The 27,195-nt window shown below is 40.0% G+C and overlaps 1 protein-coding gene across 1 annotated transcript in view; it reads right to left on the minus strand.

Moving 5' to 3' along the window:
- CNTNAP5 (contactin associated protein family member 5) overlaps positions 1–27,195 on the minus strand; it is a 410,986-nt gene that overhangs the window by 142,985 nt on the left and 240,806 nt on the right. Inside the window, exons 5-6 of the mRNA XM_071435220.1 lie at positions 7,088–7,235; positions 5–208 (exon numbers count right to left, since the gene is read on the minus strand). Of these exons, the coding sequence (XP_071291321.1) occupies positions 5–208; positions 7,088–7,235 (352 nt within the window). The remainder of the gene's footprint in view (positions 1–4; positions 209–7,087; positions 7,236–27,195) is intronic.

Here is a 27,195-nt window from a genome sequence, read left to right on the forward strand (position 1 = left end):
TTACCCAGGTTGAGGTGCAAGGAGAGCTTCCCTTTCTGCAGTTCCAAGGTTATGTAGTCTCCACGCTGTCCTTCTCCATGGAATAAGACTCCATCTCCCTGCATGCTCTTGAACTTCAAGGAAACTACATCTTTGAATGTGCTCATAAGCTTCTGATTGAACCTGTAGAGAAGTGAACTTCTGCCATCAAAGTCTGCAATATCTGACTCTGTAAGAAAGAAAATGGCAAAATGGCAAGGAGGGGCACCATCAGAAGAGGGATTGTATTTTTTTCAGGATCTTTTCAAATACAGTTTGGAGTCAGGTGTTGTTCTGAGTGTACATCCACAGGATGTACAGGTCATTTGGGCAACTACATTTCATCCATTTCCATCCTCTCCCTCTGCTGGAGAAAGGGAACACGAGGATAAAACCAGAACCCCTCTGCACTTGCCTTCCTCACACAACACTTCTCTCTCATTTAAATTTTGAGAACAGAACAGGTGCCTCCCATCATATTCAGATCTCCAGAACATCCCTTGCCACATTTGCTGTTCCTCTCAAATGCATTCAGGATGTTATTCATTACTTTGAACACTTCAGTACTCACTCCACTTTTGTAGCTTCACAAGAGTCTGTTGAGCTGCTCCTGCATGTCAGCCATGCCTGCATCCACCTCTGCATTCTGATAAGGATCCCCTCAGCCACCGAGGGCTGGCTGTTTGCTTGTGATGGGCATTTATCAGCCATGTTTCTGCATGCAAATCGACTAGGCTGGCAGGGATAGTCGAATATCAATTCAAAAAGCTTTTGAAGAGATTTCATGGGAACTGGGCATCCAAACTGATTATACACCTTTGAAAATCCTATTAGAAACATATTTTCCCCTTCAGCCAGCCTCTAAAATCCCAATCACTCTGGTAGGAAACAAGCTTTCTGTTCCTCACTTGCAATTAATATTTTCTTTGGCAGCAGCAGCCTGAAGTACTCTCTCTGCTTTATAAAGTAGTCTTTTAAGCAAAACTTATTTTTAAACAAAATTTTAAATGTATCTCTAACCAGAATATTTCAGGTAGCTTTAAATACTTTTAACTAATATGTTGTACACAAACATCTGACTGACATACATTACTTCAATTCCAATTTCTATCCAACTGCAATTTGACACAATTTATTCATAAAGTATCAATTTTGTCAATTGGTATTTTCTGTTGTTAAGAAAAATATTAAAAAATGAAGAACACCAGACAATGAAGAATTTGAAGAGAGGTTTACTAAACTACATAACTCCTGAGGCACAGGCACAAAGACAAGTAACACCCTCCTAGTGCCCAAGAAGAAAGAATGTAGACTCTCTTTGCAAACCATACATTTCAAGGATCAACCAAAGCTATCAGTTTTCTATTTGCTTCTGAAAAATAACTGAGGTTCATATGATCAAGACTTCCTGTCAGCAACTGTATCATGATTCAAGTCAGTCATTTAAGTCACCTAAACTCCATTGAGAGCTCTTTTATCCTTTTAAGCATTAACACTAGTTTCATCTGATCCTTTTTACAAACCAAAAATAATAAGAGCTGGGGGAGAGGGTTTTAACCTTTTTTTTCTCTCTCTCTTTTTTTTTTTTTAGTGAAAAAATCAAAGAGGTCTGCAATTAACAACTATTAAAAGCTCAGAAAATAAAACTGCTGTTAACAATTTGTTACCATGGAAACTATCATGAAAATTTCTGCCTATCAGTATGACAGTTTGTACAGGAGTTTGATGGCACACTTACAAACTTGCAGGGAGCACAGCATTTCAATTTGATGCAAAATTCTGTAACTCCATAGCCAACTTAATGCCAAATCAGAAAGCAACTGATTTTTTTATGAGACTAAAACTACAAAGAAACTCAGTCCTGGGGAAAATTCACTCTTGAATAAACTAAGACCAACTTCTTATCTGTGATGTCAGGCTGTTTCCCTTCATTTGTGGAACAGTTGCTAGTTTAGGAATTATCACAAATACGAAAGTATTCCTGCCATCTGCTTTTAACTTCTGAATTAGGTGTTATGAAACAGCTTCTTCAGAATTGCTGACTTCTCTCTATTGACACCTTGACTGCCAGTTTCTATAAAGGGAATTAAATTGGTAGTTTAGTTCTTGTGAATTTCCCCTAACTACATTAAATACTACAATTTGGTTAAAGTAAATCACAAGTGTCTTATAAAAATGGTTTCATTTCAACACAGGCAGCAATTAGGAAATAGCTTATAAAGAATTTACAGTCTTTGATTTCCAGAGCATTTTGCAACTAAAGTTGATTTTTCTCCTAGCTCTTAAAACCAAAGGTACTGCAGGAGCAAGGACGCTCTGATTCAATGCTGCTCAAAAAGTGGCCCTTTTAAATCTTATTCCTAAGATCCAAGGCTCCAGCCAGTCTAAATTCACACTTCAGTTCTTGTTCTCAACCCTCCATTAAGCCACAGCATAACGTGATTTCTTGAAGAGCTCTACTGCTGACATTTACAGAGCATATCACAAAGGAAAACTTGTTTCTGAAAAGCTCTGCTCCACTAATTATCAGTTGTGAGCACATTGGCCAATAAATAGCCCTGAATGAAACGAGAATATGTCAAATAAATGCTAACACTGGCAGCCAAAAGTCATTAGTGGCAGTTTGCATGACAACAAATCGTTGGTTCCTGTTAAAAACAGCCACTCCAGAAAACCTGCTTGGTGTTTGCTTAGTGCTTCTGTAGTCCATGCATGTCCATACCCCTCTTCCAGCAAGAGAATGAGGATCCAAAATGTTTCAAGTCTCAGAAAATCTGTAGCAATAACAGACTAAAACACAACATGTGATTTCATCCTGCACTGCCTGCTGGTGTTCTTATGCTCCCTGAAGACAGACTTTACTCATTCTGGGCTCTTCTCTATACTGTCCTCATCAACAAGGCTGTTGACAGGCTGGCAGCAGTGAGAGCACAGAGCCTGCTCGTGCAGCAATCTGCTCCCAGCAGCAGAGAGGATACACAGCCATACTCAAGAAGAAAGCCCTTCCTCCTAGAGACTTTGGGAAAAGTGAACATTTACTTAACAAAGTTATTCTAAACCAAGACTCTAGGAACAGTTGCCATGTGAGACAGGAACTTTCAGTCTTGAGCTTGCACCAATGAACAGAATCTTTAGCTCCTGGCAGAAGGGAAGAGGACAACTCCTGGTCTGAACAGATGTGTCCCCTGGCCACTCACAGCTTTCTGGCCTGAATGCCCCTAAAGCCCTGCCCACCTCTCTCTCAGACATGCAAACCAAGGGATGCATGTGGATGACTACTTCAGAGGTGACTGTTCTGCCATGAAGCTTTATCCCTGTCAACAATCTCAGCTTCATTTTGGTAAGCAATAATTTGGGTATTTACCTTGGGCATTTGATAACAAACATGATTGGTCAAGGACCATCCGACATTAAGCAGTTCTCTGCAATGACTTATTTTCTATCTCATAGGAAGACAAAGGAGAAGGTGAAGGAAGGTGGGGGAAAAGAAAAAAAAAAGAGAAAAAACAGAGAGAAAAAGAATCCAGTAAAAAATAATTTAATAAAAAGGCGCAATATCAGATCATATTCCCCAAAGCAATGACAGCAAAATATGAGAAATCAGAGCCCTGAACTGCAAATGAAGAATTCTGCTCTCACAAGACACCCTGTATCACACCCTATCATTGTTTCTCCTGTGGTATCCCAGCCTGTTAACTGCACATACACCCAATTCTGCTGATGCACCTTGGGCTGTTAACCAGTCATAGAATATGATCAGCATCTTCAATGCACCTATCAATCTTATCCTATAAAAGCAATTGTGCCAGCAATTTTCTTTTTTCTTGTGCTAAGCTAACAAGACTTTTCCCAAGTATAAAGATACACTTGTCGCCCCTTGCCACCTCCAACATCAAAAGCAATTGGTTTGCCATTTGTCTGAGCATGTCCTCTGCTGCAGTTCTGCTTATCTGTTACAAATACACTGCTGGAGCCACTGCTGCAAAGGGATAGCAAGGGCTTACACGTATTTCTGCATGGAACTTTCCACAGAACTCATCATCAGCCCTTTTCTGAACAGGAAACACTAATGTATGTTTTCAGATCATCATCTCCTTCCTATCTTCAAGATCCTATTTTGAGGATACCAGATGAGATATTTACAGGGATTTAAAAAAATGTAATCAATTTCATTTAAATAAATACTTTCTAAAGAAAGTGAACATTTAGCAAGCTATCTGTGAATTACAGCTTATATGATGGCCTTGGAGTCCTTTATTCATAGGAAATTCAATAAGTACAGGATAGGATCAGGTACACTCATAATCTGAAATAGCTTTTCTGTTCAAAACATGTTTTTATTTTTCCAAAGAAACAATGTCAACTGGCAGCCAAATAGAGGGTGAAAAGAAAAAGGGAAGTAGGAAAAAAAAAAAAAAAAGAAAGGTCTTTTTGTTTGACAGAAAGACTTGAGGAGTAAATTCATAGTAAATTATTTCTAGCAGAAGCAATAAACAACAGCAAGTGCCATTCAGCAGCAGCACAGCACCATCACAGGCTGTTACCCACTTTGGCATCCAGGGCACTCAGCAGGATTCCTCAGTATGTTTTGTTGCTGTGTCCTGGCAGAGTGTCACCTGGCAGGTGACCTACAAGACCTGATGCCTGCCATGTGCCCCCTACTAAACAGACATCAGTGAAAGCTGCACTTGGAAAAGTTAGCACAGGCTTGTGTTCCTGGGGCCTCTCGAGCAGAGAATACTTCATAGGAGGGTTATACACCAAAAATGAGATAATAGAGCCTTCTGCTGCCACAAGACTGTCACATTCACCTAAAAAGGCAGCAGGGAGGCCCTACATGGCTCTTACAGATGGATTTATATCAGCTGATGCTGTTTCTTCTCTCAGCATCTCATCCCTTCTTTCATGTACATACAGATACATGCATGAAGATGGTGCATATTCAATACACCTGTTCTTCTGTTTCAGTTTCCTCTCTGGCTTGTTCAACAGCCTGTTTCTAGAAACTTAAGCTTTGCAATTTTAAAATTTTTTTCCAGATTATTAATATTTCTTATACTACAGCTGAACACAGTGGATGAGTCTGTCTGCTATCAACTTTACAAAATGCATTTATGTAGTTGTACACCAGCTCAGGATCTGCAGCAGATATTCTGTCAGTATACCACTAAAGATGACATTTTAAAAATGATCAAACATCTTTTGTACAGTGCTGGTGTGTCTGGGTTAGGAGTAGCCAAGTCAGTAAAACTATATAAGCACAACTTGTAGACAGGTATTGCTTGGCATATGCAATTTGCCAGAGAGAAATGTGAATGGCACATTTATATAAACGGAATGAATATTTCAACACCCTGTAAAAGTTTTATGAATCCCTTTATTTCTTTTCTGGCTTGCTTTAATCTCATACCTTAATTCTGCACAAGCACTTTTATTTCCTGCAACTACAGGGTACAGGACAAAGATGAAGACTTAGATGATAAGACAAGGCAACTCAGCCTGCAAGTGATTATGAAATCTTCTTTGTATCACAGAAAACACAACCACTGTCTGACATGAAAGTAGTGCTCATGTAGTAGATCACATGGACTACTATTAAAAAAAGAAAAAACATCCACAAAAGTTTCAATCTTCCCAAAGTTCAAGTTCCATTTGTTACACAACTGTTTGGACTATACTCTTCACTGCAGAGGTCTGGAAGAAGAAAGCTCTTGAAAACAGATTAGCTGGCTGTTTCAGAATTATGTCACCAAAGGCAGTTGATTCTGAATTTCAGCTTTCAGTTTACGTGTTCCCTAATATACCTGGAAAAGGTCTCTTGCCCTAATGTCTGTGCATCCAGACCAGGTGGTTGTAGGTCAGTCAACAGTGCCTGTACAAGTGGACAAACAGCATCTAGAAGAAGCTGAACGGATGTAATAGACCTACATAGAGACCATAAGAATCTTCCCGTGAAACTATGGGAAACAGTCCTAAGATCCATGGGCAGTGACAAGGCTTCAGAAAGTCCTGGAGTTGTGTCTTTGTTCAGTGGGAACATGTGACTCAAAAAGTTTAATAAACTTCTCTTTCATTTAGCTTAGATGAATTTAGGTTGTCTCCCAAATAGTTTTCATGCTTATTCTGCTACAGCCCATTATCTGTGCTTGGGAGGAACAGAGGAACAGATAAGGACCTTACCTAAAAGGGGAAATGTACCAGTCCAGTGGTGTCACATAACGGTCACTTGGGCCACACTGCCCCAAATTTATCAGTAAAATGCTGTTAATCCCCTGAACTCTCCACAACAAAATCTCCCCCATTTTCAGCAGCATCTCAAGTAACAGAAATGAACACAAAGTCACCTGAGAAATAAATATTGGACTTGTATTTCCTCATGAGTGGACTTCCATTTTCTGCAATGGATCACCATCAGCCCTTTTGCCTTACATTCAGTCTGCTACAGTCATAGGTCATACATCTGCAGCACTATGACAAGATTTGTCACCAAAACACCCCAAGCCAGCAATATTTACCAGCTGCTCCAAAACCCAAAACACTACAGACTGTATCATCAAAGACCATCTTGTGTTAAGAGTGGCCAAAGAAAGCTGTTGTGTAAAGGCAATTAAATCAGCAGACAGGTTCTCTGCCCTCTGAAGCTATGAAGTCATCAACTCCAAACACAACCAGAGCTGCAGAATCCACAGCACCTTATTTTCACAACTAGGTAACTGGCCCTAAACTCACAAATGAACTGTTCAGGCAAATATAGCCTTAAACAGCTCCCAATTAGCCTTGTGACCTTCTGTGGGCAGGAGGTTTTGCAGCATGTGACTGCCTGGCTCTGCCAGAAGCATCAAATTGCTCTGTGGTGGGCTCAGCCCTGAGGAGGCCTCACCAGCTGAGTGAGACGGGCACCACATCCCTGGGCAGAAAGGCAAGAACAACTACTAGAAAAAATAAACAATGGCAATGTGTTTCATGTTACATTTTAACTCATAAAACTTTTACTGCACTCTTCCCACAGCACCACCAGCGCCAAGTAAAAGCTCTTTGACAAAATGTGGGTTAAGATGCAGCCACTTACTGTAAGAGCAGCCGAAGACCTCAACTCTCAGTCCTATCCGCCCACCAACGTTCCACTTGAGGGGGATGAAGCGCAAGAATCGAGCCTTCACGGAGTGCAGCAGTTTGTGGTGAACCACACTGTCAGCATTGCTGTTCCCTGTGAAAACCTGGAAAGACAAAAAACCTTGGTGAGACATTAAGCAACAAGAGGTGAACGCAGCGCTCTGAACAAAGGCTGTGAACTGTCACCCCTCTGCACGATTTTTAGTCTCAAAAATTAATTAAAATTATTTTAATTGATTGCCAAGTTTTCTGCTAAGTGCTGCATCTTTTATGAAGGGAAACTTCAGTCACCTCAGCAGAGTGGGGATGTATACACAGAGTAACAAAAGCAGGTTGTAGATGGGGATGATGCTGAAGATGCTGCACAATTTCTCCTAAGCCAGGCTATTCCTGTGCACTGTAATACTCCATCAACCCCTAAAATAGTCAGAGTCCTGTCAGCACAGTGAAAGATGGGGCTTGATTTAGCCTTTGGTGCACTCATGGAAGCACTAAATGATAGACACAAGCCACTTTTAGTTCTTGAGAGTCTGGGAAGAAGAACAGGACTTCCAGATACCCAACAGAAAGCTCAAGCAAGGAACAGGAGGAGATAAAAGCCTGAGTAAGTACACAGGAGAATCAGCATTTTGACTGTGTTTGCACCCAAGAGAGCTAAAGCATGCAAACATAATAATTTAATTTCTTTCCTTACCTATTTAATTAATTGCCTGCAACAGCAAGCCAAAATTAATGGCCCAAGTCAGAATTATAACTTAGCAAGAGGAAATTCTCTCATGGATGAAGAATGACCGAGGGATTTCAAAGACAAACCTTCAGAAAAACTTCAAGGCTGTATTCCTGCCTGAAGCATTTTCAATTCATCTTTACACCCTTATCTGTAATATTGGCCCAGGAATATCACAGACTTCCTGCAATCCTCAGAACATTTCAGTAATTCAGCTAGGATTGAAATTTGAAGCTAACAGTTTTGTAAAACATGAAAAGCAAAGAGAGAACACACAAAAACATAATCTCACAGGAGAGCCATATTTGTAAAAGAGGTCCTGCATTTTGTAAGCATAAAATTTCATCACAAAAAGTTGTACCCGTTTAAACTGCTTCTGCCATTCAAAAATTGGCACCATTCACATACACAATGTAATTGTGAGCAAAATTGGAATAAGCCCATTAAAGCAGACCTACAATTCATTTTGATGGTTGAAGGATGTGTTAAAGAGATTAGGGGTTCATCTCCACTCAATTTTTTTCCTCAAATGCAAGCATTCCAACATTTTCCCAAATGTTATTATAAATGGTGTAAAACCTCAAATTCAGTGTATTCCTGTTTTACTAAACTCAGCATTCATTTGCTTTATTAGAACTATATTAATTAAACAATATTCTGGAACATCTCTAAGGCACAATCCTTTGAAACTATACCTTTTCATTTCATTTCACCTTAAAAACTGTAACTTGGGGAAATTCTCTTCTATATACAATAGGCCTTATTTTCCACCCAGTCATGAACGCAAAAGACCACATATATCTCCCTTCCTAAAACATTCTTAGCATTTCATTGCTGTTATTGCCTGCATCTGAAGATGAACAACGTTACTGAAATGATCTCTCACAATCCCAGTTACCTCCTTGAAAAACCACCCTTCAAAACACGTGATCACGTGCTGGTTTTGGCTGAAGTGTAGTTAATTTTCTTCACAGTAGTTTGTATGGGGCTGTGTTTTGGATTTGTGCTGGAGACAGCATTGATAATACAGAGATGATTTAGTTATTGCCAAGCAGTGCTTGCACAGAGTCAAGGACTCTTCTGCTCCTCATCCCACCAGCGAGGAGACTGGGGGGCACGGGAAGATGGGTGGGGTCACCCCGGCTGGCCACAGGGATATCCCATCCCATTGGCAGCACTGTGCTCAGCACACAGGGCTGGGGAAGGACAGAGGGATGTTCAGAGCGATGGAGTTTGTATTCCCAAGTCATCCTTACATGTGATGGAGCCTGAGAATGGCTGAACACCTCACCACGCATGGGAAGTGGAGAATTGTTCTGCTTGCAAAAGTGTGGTTGGCTTTTGCTTTACCCATTAAATTGTCTTTATCTCAACCCATGAGTTTTCTCATGTTTAATCTTCCAATTCTCTCCCCCATCCCACAGAGGGAGAGTGAGCAGCTCTGTGGGGCTCAGGTTATGGTTGGGGTTAATCCATTACAGATCTGTAAAGTTATTTCTATTAGGAGCTTATCAGGCTGAAAAGGGGAAAAATTTGGTTATCCCAGTTGTCCTCAAAGCTTTGCTTTTCCTATACCTCTAGCTCTGAACTTTTTATGCAGAAGATCTTGTTTTCTACAAGTATGATATGACAGTTAACTAACCTCTCATAAAATAAGCTATATTTTTTTTTAATGGAGATTCTTGTTGATGTTAATTCAAAGTTAACCAAATACAGCAGATATGTTTTGAGGAGTGGAACAAACAGTAGTTCTATATGTCCTGATCTTACTCATACTGCTTTTCACATAGGAGCCAATTTCAAATTCCAGCAGAGAATTTTTCCTAGATTTTTTCCTTATATTTCAAGTGAAAAATCTTGTTCTTTTCAGAACAAGAAACTAATGAAACTGTCTGTAGAGACTAAGCCTCACAGTCATAGCTGTGGCAGTCCTCACATTTTTAGTAAGACACATGGATATATAAGATGCATAAAGGAGACTGTTGTTTTCTGTTTGTTTGCTCCAAAGGGTCATGTTCTTGGAGCCCTGTGATTATGTAAATGTCTCACCTTTAATAAGATAAAAAAGAAAGAAGATAAACAACAAAGGAACAGAGGGTTTCCAGTCCTCCAAATTGTGAAGAGAAGCTTAAAGAGCTGTTACTAGAGTGAAAGTGAAGGTGAAAAGTAAGAGACAAAAGAAAAAGTACACTTTAATACTGTGAAACAAGATGGGGGGGTCCAGCAAACTTTAGAGACTGTCTGTGCCATCAAGGAGGTTGTGGTTTTGCCAGGGAAAAGATTCACAGCTGTACCACACCCACTGCGAGTCGATCTCGCTGCCTACCCACTGGCATCTCTGCTAGGGATCTTCCCTCAACACCTCAAGCAAGAGCCAGAATTATTCACATCCAGCCTCCAGATCAGTTAGTTCACTCCAAACTTGATGGGCAACTATGTAAAAACATCCTTCCCAAAACAAAAGAGCCACACTGGTAAAAATAAATTATTCAGAGGTCCAATACTGCCCTTAGAGCACTTTTTTTCTCAAGCTCCTCTAATAAGCAAAGAGCTAATGACCCTTTTAGAGAAAGGAAATCCACAGGCAGTGCTGTACCCATTGATCTGTGCCTACGAGATGGTTCTGTGAGCTGCTGGCACATCCCTGCTTGCTGCTACCGACGGGGCATCACTGTGTGTGTGCCTTCAGGATTGCTTTCATTTTCCCTTCCAACTCCCACTGCTATACAGATCACCTTTTGATGCTTTATGGACCACCTGTGGGCTGTAGACCATTGATTGAATAATACCAATTGCCACAGACGGTCACTGGAAAACTTAAGAGTCACAGCTGACACAGAAAAAAATCCATCCATTAAAGGAGATAAAAGTAGGATGCAGTAACCAGATTTCACAGCCCCAGAGGTTCAAATATTGATTAACAGTAAACCTATCGGTGAGAATGGCAGAAGTCCTCTTGAGAAATGGCCTCTATTACAACTTGTTGTTGATAAGGATTAATTCCCAGGACCAAAATGACAAACAAGTGCAGAAAACAAAGCACTTGCATTTCCCATGCAACACAGTTGCTCTGGGAGGGAGCACAGCCCTTCAATCTGTGTCTTTTAACAAGCCCTTTAAACACAACAGACGGATGATTTACATGGGAAATTCTGCCTCTGGCATTCTATGGGGCTTATAAATCAAAGAGCTCCATTAGTGCCAGGTTTTGTCACCAGCTTCTTGAAGGCAAAAGCTTTTCCCCAGTGCCAGTGGCTGCCAGGTTAACAGCTGGCCAGGGCTGCCCCTTGGACCAAGCTTGTTCCACAATGCCTGGCTGCACGGGGCTCTGCTGTGACACAGACCATGGCACCACAGTAATATTTTATGAGGCTTTTTTTACAAGCCAGCAAAGGCAGGTCCCACAGCATGAAAAGGTGAGGGCAGAGCAGCTGCAGTGGTATGGAGCAGGATCCGACCGGCTCAGTGCTGCCTCTTGGGCAGCAGCTGCCAGCACGTAGGGAGGAATAGCAGAGACAAGCAGACACAGTGCTCCTCCCAAAGCTCAGCTTACCTAGTTCATGGATTATAGTGAAAAGGACAAAATGGCATTCCAGTTTAAATGAAAAGAAAACTTTGAAAAGAAGCATAAATCTCAAAACTGCTCTTGCTGTCTGGAATTTGCATGGATGAGTCCTTCAGGAAAAACAATGATTCAACTAAATGGGCTATTTTCACATCTCTCCCATTCAGAGGGATCCCCAAAGCTTTTCAAGGGCAGTTCAGGAGAATGTCACACAACTGTGGTGAAATACAGCAGTTGTTTGATAAATCTGAAGACACATATTGGTTTCTTTACCTCATGTACTAATTCAGAGCTATGCCAGATCATACCAGTGAGACCTGATGAGCTTCAGATCATCCTTTGGCCAGCCTCTTAGACTGGTCTCCACCTCCCAACAGACAAGTGGAAATTGGGTGCAAGTGTCTGCTCATGAAAGCCCAGTTAATCCAAAAGATAAGATCAGCTGCAGGACTTTATCTCAGCCTCCCCCAGAACAAACTCTCTGCACACCAAATGGCAACTTATTTAAAGACTTGCAGAGGGTGCTTCCCATCATGGCTCTGCTGAATACATTCTGCTCTCCCACTCCGTTAGACAGGGAATGGGATGGGTTCAAAATGAGTATGCAAGCAGCAACATCTGCACAAACCTCAGCCCTGTATGGTGAGCAGGCAGACCTGAGGTTAACTGCCTTCTAGGGGAGGTATTTTAAGACATATTGAAAACTCTCATTTCTGCCCAAGTATCTCTGATGAGCTGAATTGAGGGGAAAGAAATAATCAGATTATAAATGTGCAGAGGGCATAAAACACAGATGTTAGCAATTTCCAACATTTCTACCTTCAGTAAAAGAAATACAAGCAGGGAAAAGAGCACTCCACTTCAAATTTCACCTGTGACATCAGAGTGTGCTGTCTCCAGTGCCTGAAGAAAAAGGACAAGGGGGCACTTGATTCAAGCTATCCAGAGCTTAGTGAGGGAACCAAAGGGAGATAAAAAGCAGCTAAGATGGTCATAAATCCCAGAACTGCAGTACTTATGAGCAAAACAATGTCATTCTCCCTTTTAAACTTCCGTAGCCAGATGAGAAAGATCAGGAGCTAGGAGTGATACAGAACTTCCTGGATATGACTCCCAAGTACTTGAGTGTACATGCACTTCAAGGAAAGAAATAATTTTCAATGAAGAAACAACATGAAAATCTGAAAGAAGAAGGAGAAAGCATTGCCTAACTTCTCACATTTTTCAGGCTGAAACAAACTCTGACTTTTATCTTCTCCAAAGGCAATGGGATTTCTGTTCTGCTGAAGTTTATGTTACCTGGAATGCAACTCAGTGGGGCTATTGGGTGTGGGTACTAAAATTCAGGTTTGGAGGAAGCCGGTGACTAAAACCAAGTTATGGCAGGGGTCCTAGGTCTCTGCTTGTATATGTGGAAAGAGACCAAGGGCTACCATGACAAGGACACAATAAACACCCCATATGGAAACTCAGCACCCTCTGATTTGAATGGGATGCTACAGGGTTTCTTTTCACAGAAAAATTATACTGCATCAGGGTTTGTTACCTGCACCTTAGGCAGGTTTGTGGCTACAAATTTATCCAACAACGAAAATTAAAAAAATACATTTAGTTTCTGCTGCAAAACAAAAAGTAACTGTCAGTTCAGGCAATTGTAGAAACTTGCCTCTTTCCCCTCAGCTCAGCCCTAAAACACAAAAAGATATAAAAACTAAAATATAATTTCAAAGTCTAAATGTTTGGGGATTTTTCACATTTCACCATTTCTGCATCCTGTGAATGCCAGTGGTGAAAAATGTTGCTTTGCTTATGTAATGGAAAAAGTCCTGCCTAACACATCAAGCCAGAACTGTTAATATCTTGTCACAAAGCAACACAGTGAAATTGCTTTGCTGTCATCTCCCTCGCCCTGTGCCCAGACTGGGAGCTGCTAAAAGCTCCTCCTCGTTTGGAGGGTGAGGCCAGTGCAGCTGCCAGGAGTTCACAGCAGGATCTGGCCCCTGGGAGTTGTTCTCTTTCAGCATCTGGCCTTAAAAAAATTATTTTACTGTTAGAGAGGGGCAGACCATAGGGAGAAGGAAAGGATGACAAGGAGGACTGCTCAGCTCCTCTGAAGTTCAGAGCTCTGTTTTCAATACCACAGAGCTACATTTGGTACATGGATGTCAAACCTAAGTACTTTCTTTTCCCACCTCTCTTTCTCAAAAGGCAAGTTAAATTTTCTTTCAGTATTCTTTCAAACCTTCTGCAGAAACAAAGTAAATTTACTTGGGAGGAACTCGTCTGTTTAGGAGAGTAAATGGGAGATTTTTCCACTGATTTCAGCAGGTTTCAGCCTGAGCCCAAGAGAAAACAGCTGTCAGCCTGGTCCAGGGACCAAAAGCTGGAGGGCAGGTTGTGTCCACTTAGCACATCAGTCACCTCTGAGCATCTCTTTCCACTTCATGTCTTTTTCCTATAAATGCACCATGGTCTTCAAGACAAAAGGTAAACAGTTATTTCTGGTTAACAGCCTTCTGAGCTGATTAGCCTGTATCCAGACTCATGCTTTGGAGCTGGAAGCTCCAATACTATGACTCAAGCCAGTCTCAACCCTATCCTACCTTCATAAAGAGAAGCCTCCTTTCTGCTTATGTTTCTTCTTTCCCAACAGCAGCTACATTTTTCTTTGTGAAACACCCATTCTTGACAAGAACTTCAGAAATAATATCCCCTGGCACACTGTCAGACAATAACCTCAGAAACAATATCCCCTGGCACACTGTCAGAGCTGCTATTAGGGAGGAGCAGGGGGGAAAAGAAGAGGCACCTGTCAAAATTATCCTCCCATCACATATTATCTGAGGAAGTGACAGCTTTCCATCTCATCCCTATACCCCCCAACAGAAAATTAAAAAAAATTCATCTACAAAGAGGTAGTTAAACTTCCCTACACAGCAAGGATTAAAATGACTCCTGATCAAGCAGGAGTCCTACTGGGACTGCATTACACTTGTTTCTTACTGAGGGGCTGACTGCTGTGCTCCAGAAATGCAGAGTCCACCTGGGCTCCTGAGCATTATTTGGACACCTCTGAGCTACTGGCAGTTTCTGCACAAGTAGGGGAGAGGAGATGCAGTAGTGTGTCAGGGTCCATACTAATTCATCACTTCCCTAAATGATCTGCTCAAGTGAGAAGGTTATTTACTGCTAATCCACCCCATTACACTGTGTTCATACCTTTCTGTCTGGTTAGCTGCTTTCCAAACACAGGAACAAATGCTGTTAACAACATCATTAACATCAGATAGATGACTGCCCAAAGTAAACTACATTTATATAAAGGATGCTGCTTATTATCTTTCTCCTGACAGCTGGTAGAACTAATCACAGTGTTTCTAATAAAACCCCTCATTTTTGCATCATCAAAATATTTTGCAAGCAGAAACATTAAAAAAAAAATAAAGAATAGCCATTGAAACAATCTATATAATATTCTTTTCTAAATAGGGCTGTATCAAAATAAAAAACGTGTACAATTGTGACATTAGAAACATGAAGTTTCTTGGGTCCCTTAAGGGCAGTGAAACACTTCTATTCAGACCAAAGAAAATGAAACAAAATATTGGAGAACTTTTTAACCCTTTGCACATTTTTTCCCCAGTACTGATTTACCCCCAAAAATTCTAATTTATTTTCTTGCTTTGTTCAGCATCACATTTCTATACTGAAAAGGACAGTTTGATCTTTAAACAGTTTGTATTAGTGTCAATCTGTTTCCAGAATCTGCCAAACTGTACCTTGGCAAAGTCTGAGATTCTGCATCTGCCAGAGACCTTTCCCAATAGGCAACTTGGGTACAGTAATTTCTTTTGAAGAAAAGCAAATTTACCAAATGGATAATACACAAGCTACATCACTTGACCTCAGGATGAGAAAATGGTCTCTGTCTTCTTCCATTTCCTCATACAGATGTAGCCCAAATGCCTGATCCAATCTGTAGTTGGGCAGGTTGCCCTTCTCCTTCCCAGCAATGAACCAAGTGCAATTTCCTTACTGTGCTGAGACACCCCTTGCATACATATGTGAAGTTGCATCTCACAAAACTGCATTGCATTCATGGAGAATGGATCCCTACTTTAGATTTTAGAATCAGTTTTGTCTTTGGAGCACCTGGAGGTGAAGCTGTTATCGCTGTTAATATCATCCCTGCTACATAAATAAATAATAATAGAAGCAAGAAGCAAGCAGCAAAATTAAACCTGTAAATTACAAGTCTAAGCTAAAAGTCGGCAGCTAATTCCTGCTTCTGTTCAGCCTCCTGCACTTTATCTTTAAGGCAATCCTACATAAAGATAGTATTTTAAACTAAATCACAACAAGGATAAATATTTCCCCAGTACCTTGACTACATTAACCTTAGCCAACAGACTGAAACTACTCTTCTGCTGCCAACACTAATCACAGATTTCAGCTGTTCTGCATAAATCTCAGGGAGACCTTCATGCTTTACATTAAATTAGTGGGATTAACAATGCAGTGAATGTATTTATGTCTGGCAGTGTTGGGGGAACTCTGGGAACCTTCCCTGTGTTTAGCTTCATCAAAGTACATTTAAATAGCTGGTGCTGTACACTCAGTATCTCTCTGGTTGCAATTTGCCAGACGGATCCAGCAAGATGACACCAGAGAGGTCTGAGTTATTCCATGCAACAGTGACCTCAGATGAATACTGTGCTTCATTATCTTACATTATTTCGCTGTTATAAAGTTTCATAGCGTTTGCATTTGAATCAGTAAAGTAATATCCTGTGAAAGAAGAAAAAGGTAGGCTTGATTTTGTCCAGTGTTCAATAAAGCACTGAAATGCAGGTACCTACACACATATTTCGTGTTATATCCTCCCCCTGCCCCATAGCAACTTCCATAAGGAAGAAAAGACAGGTTGTAGTAGTAGGCAACTCCCTTCTCAAGGGAACAGAGGGTTCAATGCACTGGACAGATCCTTCTCTTATGGAAGTCTGCACCCTTCCTGGGGCCTGGGTTAAGGACATCACAGGAAAATTCCCAGCCTGGTACGGCCCTCAGACTATTACCCATTACTGCTCTTCCTTGTGGGTGGCAATGAAGCCACAATCCCACCCCTCAGAGCAGTGCAACTGTGCTCAAGTACATCAGCCATAGTCTTGGCCCAGTGAATTACACAGACTTGTCTCTACCACAGGAGGGCTGAATTTAATTGACATACTTTCCTCCTACAAAACTGTTACTGTAATGCTTGCAGCATCCTACATTTGAGTTTTGTCATTGCACTTTCACATTGAGGTCCATCACTGAACCACATTAAATTAATCTTGAGGACACTAAAGCAACTTAAAGAAACCACATCTCTTCCTCCTGCAATAAAGTAAGATGAGCTTTTGCAGCATCTTGGCAGGCAAATGTGCAATGTCTTCCAAATGCATATCTACCCATTAAGTTTCGACCACACATTTCATTATGCCAACCACACCAAACAATCCTCAGCAGTAGGCTCTGAAGATCATGATGTTCTCTAAACTATAACACAAAAAATAAAAATTAACTTTCTGTTAGTGATCCAAAGAGGAGGCCTGAAATTGTGACTCTGAAGTGTAATTTTTTCTGGCATACAAATAACACCTGTTACTGTTGTCATGGTAGGACATATGGAGTTGTGATACACTTGGCAGGCCCAAGATCACATCAGACCATCAATAAAAACTGTTCTACTACTTTTATTTTAAAAATTAGAAGATTATGGGAATTTCTCAGTGAGTTTGAAGTTTCAATGCTTGTAAAAACAGATTTTGAAATGACCATTACCCCCATGAGGATGAACACAAGAGAAGGAAGGTGGAAATAATTTCTTTCAACAAGAGGAGTTTCTATGCAATAAATGTTCCTGTAAATGTGCAAACTGGGATGCATCACACTGGACTATCCCTAGGACCTTCAGTAACAGTTTCAGTCTTGTCCTATCCCCAAGGAGGATCATCCTAGAGAACCTGTTTCTCTCTAACAGCACTCTCTAACAGGAAGGTATGTGATGCTGCTCTTTGTAAACTGCCCTTTTTCCTTTCACTTCCATACAGTTTTTCCTTAAATCATAGCTAGGCGAACACTTAAAAACTAGAAATCTTTGATGCCTCTCCAATGGTATCAATATTTCCCATTTAAGTATGGCAAAAGTGGTGGGAGTTGGAGGTGAGGGGGAAGTATGGGAAAAGAGGAGGGAGTTGAGGAGAGAGGAAATCAATAGCTCCTTAACAAGCCCTTCTCCCGAGGTGTGAAATCCAGCACACAGGGCTCTTTTATTCTTTTTATCTCCTGATCATAGGTGAAAGAAAGGCTCTATGAATAGGATCCATGAAAGAGCTTGTCTTTAGAACAAGAAATAAGAAATAAGAACATCTAACATCTTTTGCAAATATTAAGATGAAGGCATTGTGCTTAAGGTATTTTTCTTTTTATCCTGAAAGCAGTATGAGTAGCTACACCTTGAAAAGTAGCAAAGAAGGGAAGAAAGAAGCAAGTGTTTTTAGACAATGCAACCCACAGAGAGGAAAATTAACCTATTACATGATTTCCTTTCAAACCTTTTGCACACAGTAAGGCCTGAATAATAAGCTGGGCTAGGATGTACATTCACAGTTCAGTCTTCAAAGATGAGCTTGTTCTCTGGCAAACAGAAGAGAACTGTGCAAATATACAAATTTAACTTCTAGTAAAAAAAGACATTTAACTTCTAGTAAAGAAAGACACTGATATACCCTCAAGTGCTTCTGCATCAATGCTACAGTCTCATGCACATTTGAACTCACCAAGTTTCTGCAGTACAGCATTAATGAACACCTGAACCAGTACCCATGTGGAGAACACACAGCTTTGACAGCAGTTTCTTAAAACACCACTAAATCAACACATTATTAATAAAGGAAAATGCAGCAATTCCACAGGCTCCCTGATAATTTATTTTATGGTATCCTTGGAGAGTGTCAGATTAGCATTTTCCAAGAGCCCAGTTTCTCCCCATACTGGTGTTCATGTGATTTCCTGAGGAATGGACTGCACTAAGGTCCATTAATTACTCTTGATTACAGGAGAGAAATGGACAGAATGCACTCATTCTAACCAGGAAAGCACAGCCTCAGGAATTTTAGGCTGAGCCTGTCAATACAGGTGTCTATGGTTGTTCAAAGGCACGTGTGCTAACTCTGGAAGTGTAACTAACCTGGGTTATGAAAACACAACCCAGCAGACATATGAGTGGAAAGCAGCCACACCAAGGAGGCAGTACAGAGCCTGTAAGGATGGTACAGAGCTTGTAAGGATGCAGTGGGAAACACTGGTAAAAAGAAAGGTACTATGTTTTAAAGAAAGCGTAGAAACCAATAGGGACAATGAGTTACTATTGACCACTCCAAGATCCATATGGATTGAAATTCTTCCACATCAGTGGAAGGTCTGGGTTACCAAAAACATGACCAGGTGATGTTATTTCACTCAGTGGTAGATAAGGCATTATGAAAAGATCCAAGACTACAGGAAACAGAGAGAAGCCTTTGTCACCTCTGAATAGGGAGCGTAATTGTCCTGTCATTTTAAACTCCAAATTTTAGAAAACAGAAATGCATAATTGCTGGAGTTGGCAGGCAAGGTACCCAACACACAGACACAATGTGCTCTTCAAACTTAACCAGCACTCAGGATGAATACACTGCTACTGAGGAGCTTCTCTGCAACACTGTCCATACAAAATTGTAATTCAACACACAAATGCAGAACTTCACACAAACCTAAAGTATTATTTTAAAGCAGAGATTAACTTCAAGAAACAAAAACCATAAAACCTAGGGTTTGCTAGTTAGAAATTAAAAGTAACAACAGGATCAATTCTTTTGAGAACCATATAAGTATTTTAGTGTCATCATATTGGAGATTTAAAATAAATCAAAACCACTTAGGCTGAAAACAAATTTCTTTAAAAGGAAAGAAGTAAAAACCATCTGGTAAAATCAGAGGCTGAGAAGCTATTTGAAGTAGGAAGCCTTTTCTCTAAAGGGGTCACAATTAAAGGATAAAAATGGAAATTAGCATCAGCTCTGTAAGTACAGAATACCAGCATAATACAGAACTTTAAAATTTCTAAGTAATTTGATAAAATGTATAAGAACCAGTAATAAACACCTTTCTGAACATGTAGTAAGAAAAAAAATGGTAAAAATGCTGCAAGACATTTTCATAAGAGCAGAGTACAGGATACAGCTTAGGGTATTCCCGACTCTAGGTTCTTTTTCAATTATGGATGAGAAAATTATTTTAAATTGACGTACCTAATTAGTAAATAAAATAAACAGAGAAAATCCACTAAGATCAGTTAATATTCTTCCACAATTTAGAAATTCAGTATAAAATTGCTCAACTATTGGCTGTGATGCCTATCCTATCAAGGAAATGTACTTCATTAGCAGAGAAACAGAAGGTTGCAAGTGTAGGAGCATGTTTAAAGAGGCTTTAAGACAGACTGTGGTATCCCCTTACAAATAAATCCATAAATTAGGAGAAATTATTTTAAAAATCAGAATAAACAAGCAAGCAGATCATTATATAATGACTAAAAGACATCTTGTTTTGTAAGAGGAAATACAGACCTTACAAATTTATTATAACCCTTCAAAGGAATCAGTTTATGGATTGATAATGATGCTATAATTGATACCATGCACGTGCATGTCCATCAACTTTTGTTGAAAACACTGAAAGAAGAAAATCAACCAAACCAAGCTCATATATGACAAAATAAAATGTGCATTTTTGGGGATCTATTCTGATATGTTATTTCTGGCTTCCTAAATGTCATATCAAGAGAACACAGAGTACAGAGAAGTAGCACAACTCAGTGATAACACAGAAGTTGTTGGCTTGTGAAAATAAAGACTGACTGAAAAGCTGCACAAGGATCTGATTGATATGGAATGACCAGGCAGTAAAATGGAAAATAAAGAGGATCAGAAAATGTAAAGCATCACACCACACAGACAAAATCATCCTCACCACACAACCCATCTGAAATAGCTTGGAAATCTGCTACTGTCATTCAGGAATCCTGAAGCCTTGTAAATTGCTGGATGCAAACATCAGTTCTGGACTCAAAAATTGCCAAAAGCCCAAAGAGGTTTTTAGGAATTGCAAGAAAAAGAAGAGAACCAGCCATCCAGAAAGCACTGAAATTGCTTTATATATTAACAGCTATGTGACCCCCAACTTGAAAATTGTGATGCTTTTGTCTCTCCATTTGACAAATATGTAGTTGAATTGGAAAAAAAAATATAGAAAACAGCCATAAAGTAGGCCAATGATATAAAATATCTTCAGAATGTTGAAAGATTAAACAGACTGGGATTTTTTAGCCCGGAAAAATTATGTCTGAAGCAGAATACAACACGGAGCTATAAAATCATGAATAACAGACATAGCAGGAGATTGGGGAATTATTATTCATGTTTACTAGAACATGAAAGCCAAACACCCAACATAATTTTCAGAAAACCTGTGGACCCAGTAGCTTTTGTTTTACTAGGGATTTCTAGATGTGTTTTCTTGTCAAATTTCTAGGTCTGTCTATATGAATTGTCAAATCTATTGCTAAATTTTACTGATCTCTTCATCAAACCTCTAAAGAAAAAACAAAACCTCAGAAACCATAAAACTAATAAAACATATAAGCTGTTAGATAAAGGGGTATATTGAGATTCATAATTATTCAGTGTCTCAAAGCATATGCTGACAGAAGAGTTGAAAAACATCTATTTCTTTTCCCCTAGTGAAACATATTAGGGAAATTTCTTATTTGAAGCTGGTGACATTTTGTAGGAAACTATGAATAAATGAAAAAAAAAAACCTGCAAAAAACCTAACTAATTTTATTTGTGAACTATTTATTCATTGGCTTATTTTCCAATAACTATACTGAACGGGAGAACTCTGAAAAACAATAAAAATCTAATTTAATTTCAAAGTTTCTCTTTGAAAAATGTCACCAAAAATGATCCTTTTCCTTGAACAAGAAAACCCAGTACTGACACAGGTAATTTTTCAAAGAGAAAGTTTATCCTTAATTTGACTAGTCAGAACCAGGGATTGTAACTGCGAAGTTATCTGGAAATCAAACAGACCTGGTATTTTGGTCCATCAGTTTCCCTCCCCTCCCTCCTAGCCACCCAGCTCTATCTCACTTAGGAAGATTCAGTATCTGAATTCAGTATCATCTGATTCAGTATCATCCACACTACTGAAAAAAAAAATTGTTAGTGCTCATTTTAACGACATCCTAACTTCTCAGAATATATTTATTACTTTAAACAGATATTTCTGCCTCAAATTCATCCAGAATTAAAGATCTGAACATTATTACTTGAGCATTTCCAGACAGCTCTTACTAAAAAAAAAGAAAAATCTTTATCTCTGGGCTGTATGTATCCTGCAGGCGTCTCTGCTGGGCTGAGGGCAGGGGGGGTTCCCCAAAAAGCTGTCAGCAACCTCAGGAAACCAATTTGCCCAGGTGGCCCAGTTTCCAGCAGCATTTTAGGCCTTTATGCCAGCCAATGTGCACAAGGTCAATTGTGATCATCTCAGCTCTCCCATTTCTGGAATACTTTAATTATGCAAGCACCCAGACAACTCTTCCTGCAATACCAGCCCCATGTTCTTATGTTGGGACAAACCAAAACACTGCCCATTGGAGAGAGCAGAAGGGGAGAGGGGGTGTGTGGGGTGGCTAGGATTCATCCATCATCATCATCATCATTGCATTTTGACTAAACTGATGCTACAAAAGCAGCACCTTTCTTTAATACATCTAATTTTATGCCATTGTTCTGCCATGGCTTACACAAGTTCAGCTGCACCCCAGCAAGGACGATCACTTATTCATTCTCAGGGTCTCCAAGATGTAGAGTTTATCTCAGCCACCAGGAAGAACCTCTCTTGGCAGCTCTTGGGGATTTGCTCCTCAAAGCAAATCCAAAGGTTCTCAATTCCAAACACTATTTCCAGTTCCAAATCCAAACAGATGGGGAGGGACAAACTGGGAAACACTCCAGCTTGCAGGCATTACAGCTACACTACCAGCCTCCTCTGCCCAGGGGAGAGCAGCTGGCAGAAATCAGGAGGGCCAGGACACACTCCTCATGTTCATGGGAGCTCCCATGATCTATAAAGAAAACAGAACTGAATGTTTGAAGGAGATGAACTCCTCTTTCTTTCCTTTTGTACCATAAAGGTAGGTAGAAAAGACCCTTAGTATTAGTTTTCATCACAGATGGGCCAAAAATCACAAACTCTGCCCCTCCTTACCATAACAACCCTAGGCATAATCAGATCACCCCAGATACAGACTGCTTCAAGCCTTTTCATGTGCTGCATATAGCAAGTTCCATGCCTGGTGCTTAGGACAATGTGTGAGTTGATCTGTGCCCCACTCTAGACAAAGGAAATAATGACACAGGGCCAGGAAAACCTACCTGTGAGCTCTGACAATTAAAGAAAATTAAATTGAAATGGACTTGAAAGGTTTTGGACCCACTGGCTAACAAATGTTACAAACTAACCTAACTTGTGCTGATGATCCTATTAATTATGTATTATTTATGTATTAATTTCTCTTTCAGTGAGCTTGATTAAACCATTCCCAGGCTGAACCACCATAAAAGTGAGAGACTGCAGTTCCCCTAGACAAACAGAAAAGGCTTTGCCAGCTGACTTGGAGGTCTCTTTAAAGGAGGGAGAGAACCATTTGACAGCTTTGCTCCGTCATGATTTATTTGAGGCTAAATCATAGCCTCCTATCAAGGCTCTACCAGGAACTTCACAAACCATCTTGATTTATCTCTTGCACAATCAACCATTCCTAACTGGATTGAAGGGGGGTTGAACAATCAATCTTGTTAATTGCCTTCAATCAATTAAAACAGATTTCTGTTATTTCAAGCAGGAATGCTTGGTTTTGTTTGTTTTTTTTTTTTTTAACTCAGAAGTAAAATGTTTTATTTATGTAAAACACCCTAAAAAACTCAATCTTCTGTTGAATAAATCCTGCATTTGTAAACAGAAAAATAAAATTTATGCCCATATAATGCAACAGGATTGAGAGGTGAATGAATTAAAGAAAAAGACAAGGCAAGGAGAATGTTTAAAACTGGGACTCAGTCTTTTAACTCATATGATTTGGTTTTTAACTCACATGTCTAGATGTGACTTTTTATGACCCTATCTTCATTTCTGCAACTTTGGCTAACAGACACTCATCCTGCAGATGTGTAAGCAAAGGGTTCTCCATGCTGATCCAAGAAACTGGAAAGGGCTGTAACATGACCTGTGTTTATTTGTTATGCTGATGCTACAGTGGCTCTCAAATAGCCACTTGGACTCCTGCAAAAGACTAACTGCAATATAAACAAATCCAGATGGCTTTGTTTTGACATATGTAAAATCTTGAATCTGCCATCGGACTGATGTGAGAAATCTCTAGCTTTCCACCATCCAATTAAATAAAAATAGCCTATTTTTACTGCTCAGGCAGATGAGCACACAGCTCTCACCAGGGTAATATCCAGGGCATTTTAAACTCTCTCCAAAGATCTGGAAATCCTAAATGCACACATTTTTGTATCCCCATTCTGGGAATGCACATAAGCCCCAGTGTGAAAGACCCATAGCAATTAGGTTAATTGACATTACATCCTATTGCTCCTTCCTTCTAATCTGGCAGAAAAAATCATCTGGCCCCAGAAGGAGTTAATAATACAACATTACAAAGTGCTTTGTGTCTGTAATAATATATTTTCCTCAATGCATCATGGGAAGAATGCGCTTAATTGAATTATGTAAGTAGAAAGGTTCTGTGATTTTTTTTTTTTGATTGTTAGCCTTCCAAGTTTTTTCTGTGTTTTCTTGTGCTTTTTGTTTTAAATATTAAATGCAGGAAATGGACTAAAACAAGAAAAAAATGAAATAGGTAAGCAATAATGCTACTGTATCTTGTTTCTTAAATGCATTACTAACTGCCCCACTATGAACTCATCAGAACATAATTAATGTCAACTTGGAAATATGAGCTTTTTTTCCCCCTTTTATGGGGAAGAGTGGGCATGTGTGGGAAGTGGTGTACAGCTGTCATCAAAGCCCCTCAATTCCTAGCTGTGAAAACTTTACCTAACCTACACTGAGGAGTTGAAAACCTTTGCTGAGGAGTAAAAGTCTGCCCTACTGAGATCCTCCTATGTGCAATGCTAGTTTAGGTCACTGAAAACTCTGCCCATCAGACTCCCTCTGATGACTGACTCTAGTATTACCCAGGGCTAGAAAAGCCATTTCAGATGTGCCTGCAGCAACCACTGCCAAGGCTTTTGATGCATCCACTGCACCACTGACTTGTCCCAGTCATGTTAACCCAACATTCTCCACCAGCCCTTCACAGAGGCTCTGTGTCCTTGGCTTTCTGCCTGTTTGCCACAGGAGGCTTTTGCAACCATTTTCAATCCAAATCTTGGATTTGCAAGGCAAGATGGGTTGAGAAGGTGTGAAGGACACTGTTCAGCAACAAACAGTGGCTAACACACTGCTGGGAATGCACAAAGTCAGCTCACTTCTCAAGGTTTATGCTGATCTGGACAAACAGATCTGATTTCACAAACCCACACTACAGCTGCTGAAATATGTTCCACCTTCTGAGAACACAATTAAGAAATGCCACTAAAATGGTTTTCAGCAATACATTCTTTTATTGCTGAAGTTCTGTTCATTCCACTGGGACATATTTTAATCTACACTTGAATTTTGGTTTCATGGAACGATAGAATGGTTTGGGTTGGAATGGATTGTCCATTTTAAAGATTATCTAGTTCCAACCCCACAGCCATGGGCAGGAACAGCTTCCACTAAACCAGGTTACTCAGAGCCTCATCCAGCCTGGTCTTGGTTTGGCATTGCTGCAAACAGAAGACAATGCATATTGCTGTAATCACAACTCCTGTGTATATATATGCAGAATGAAAACTCGTGTCACTTGCATCTAAACCCCATGTGCATTCCACTTTGTGATTCAGAATTGTATTTCTTCAGTCACAATCATTATGTTTTGGGTGGATGTGGTTGTTAAAGCAATATGCAATTTAAGAAATGATACTGTTGCAAAGCAGTTTCCTACTAAAACAATTCACACTGCAGATAACAAAGATGTTCTTGCAGTCTATTTTTAGAAAAGAAGCAATACTGCTGAAACTGCTTTTAGTGGTGAATAGTTGTATTAAAAGGCACTCAGGGTAGGTTGAGGGGATGGACAGCAAACATTTTTAAAAAATGGGACAGCTTGAATTCTTCAATGGGCAGAAATGCAGACATATAGTATGAGTTTTTCCACAACTCTTTCACCCTCCACTGTCTCTTGAAATACTGTACAAGAAAATGTATCTAATTTATTGCAGTAATATGACACCTTACACTGAACAGCACCTAAAACTCTTTCAGGCTACAGCCTGGCACCAAAATTTTCAAGATAGCAGTGTGCTCATTCCACCTATCCCACAAACTTCCTGCTTCCTGGTATACATGATTTTACAATTGCTTGTGCTTCAGTTCTCGTGTACAGTGACTCTGTTTTGTCCATTATACAACTTGCCAAGTCTGTATAATGCTCAGCAATGAATATGAAAATATGAACTAGATTTAGCATTATTAGAGACAGTCAGGAAATCATATTTCCTCTCAGAAGCGATCTCCACTAACAGCCCAGCCTGTTCTGTACACATCCTGAGGTGCCCACAGAAATTATATTCCTTCTATGCCATTGAACTGCTCCTCATTCTGACACTGCAATCACAGCTCCAGCTCCTCCCGGGCTGCACAGCAGGAGGGCTAATTCAGCATTCCTGTGTAGTGCACTTCCAAATGAACGCCACAAAGTGACAGCTTAGCTGCTGCATCCCCAGCCAATTTCAATTCCCTGTGATCCCACTAAGGTGAGGAAAAGCACATGAACCCCCAGTGTTGACTGAACTGAAAAAAATCCTGTCTTTCTTGCAAAAGCATCATGTTATTCTCCTATCATATAACATCGTTTTCTCTTTTTTCTTAAAGAAAAAAAAAAAAAAAAACCCAGCATGATTTTCAGTGACACTGAGAAAAAGCATTTTATAATAGATTCTGTTAACTTTGGCATTTGTCGGTTAAGATGCATTACACAGCCAGACAGAAGTATTTCAGAATTAGCCATTACAGCTATTTAGCAGGTTAAATACTAGGAAGAAAGTTCACCAGTCTGTAGTTTAACATACCTGGGCTGCTCTCAGGGTGGAACCAGTCTCTCTGGTGATATCTGAAGTGCATCTACTTAGCTCACTGTTTAAGAGGATATCTTGGCCTTGTCTCAAGATGCTACACTGACTGCTGACCCATTTTTCCCCTGGTTCTACAACCCACTCCCATGCCAACAGAAATTAACTGCAGAAACCACGAGGAATTTTTAACATTCTCCAGGTCCAACTCCCTGGACTGAACAATAACAGGACACCAGGACTCACAAGGCATTTATTTTTTTGCCACTTAATCCAGACAGTCTCTGGGTCCTGACTTCTCATCTGTCAAATAGGGGTAAATAATACCTTGTCAGTCTTTTCACCTACGTACTGCTTCTCTTCAGGACAAATCATCTCACTTGACGGATGTTCCTGGTGCATGGCAGCACACATCTTAGCAAAGAACTTGCTCTACACGT

Source organism: Agelaius tricolor, unplaced genomic scaffold, assembly GCF_023055355.1.
Source record: "Agelaius tricolor isolate 1412-34295 unplaced genomic scaffold, bAgeTri1.0.p SCAF_10, whole genome shotgun sequence".
In the NCBI taxonomy this organism is placed as follows: Eukaryota; Metazoa; Chordata; class Aves; order Passeriformes; family Icteridae; genus Agelaius; species Agelaius tricolor.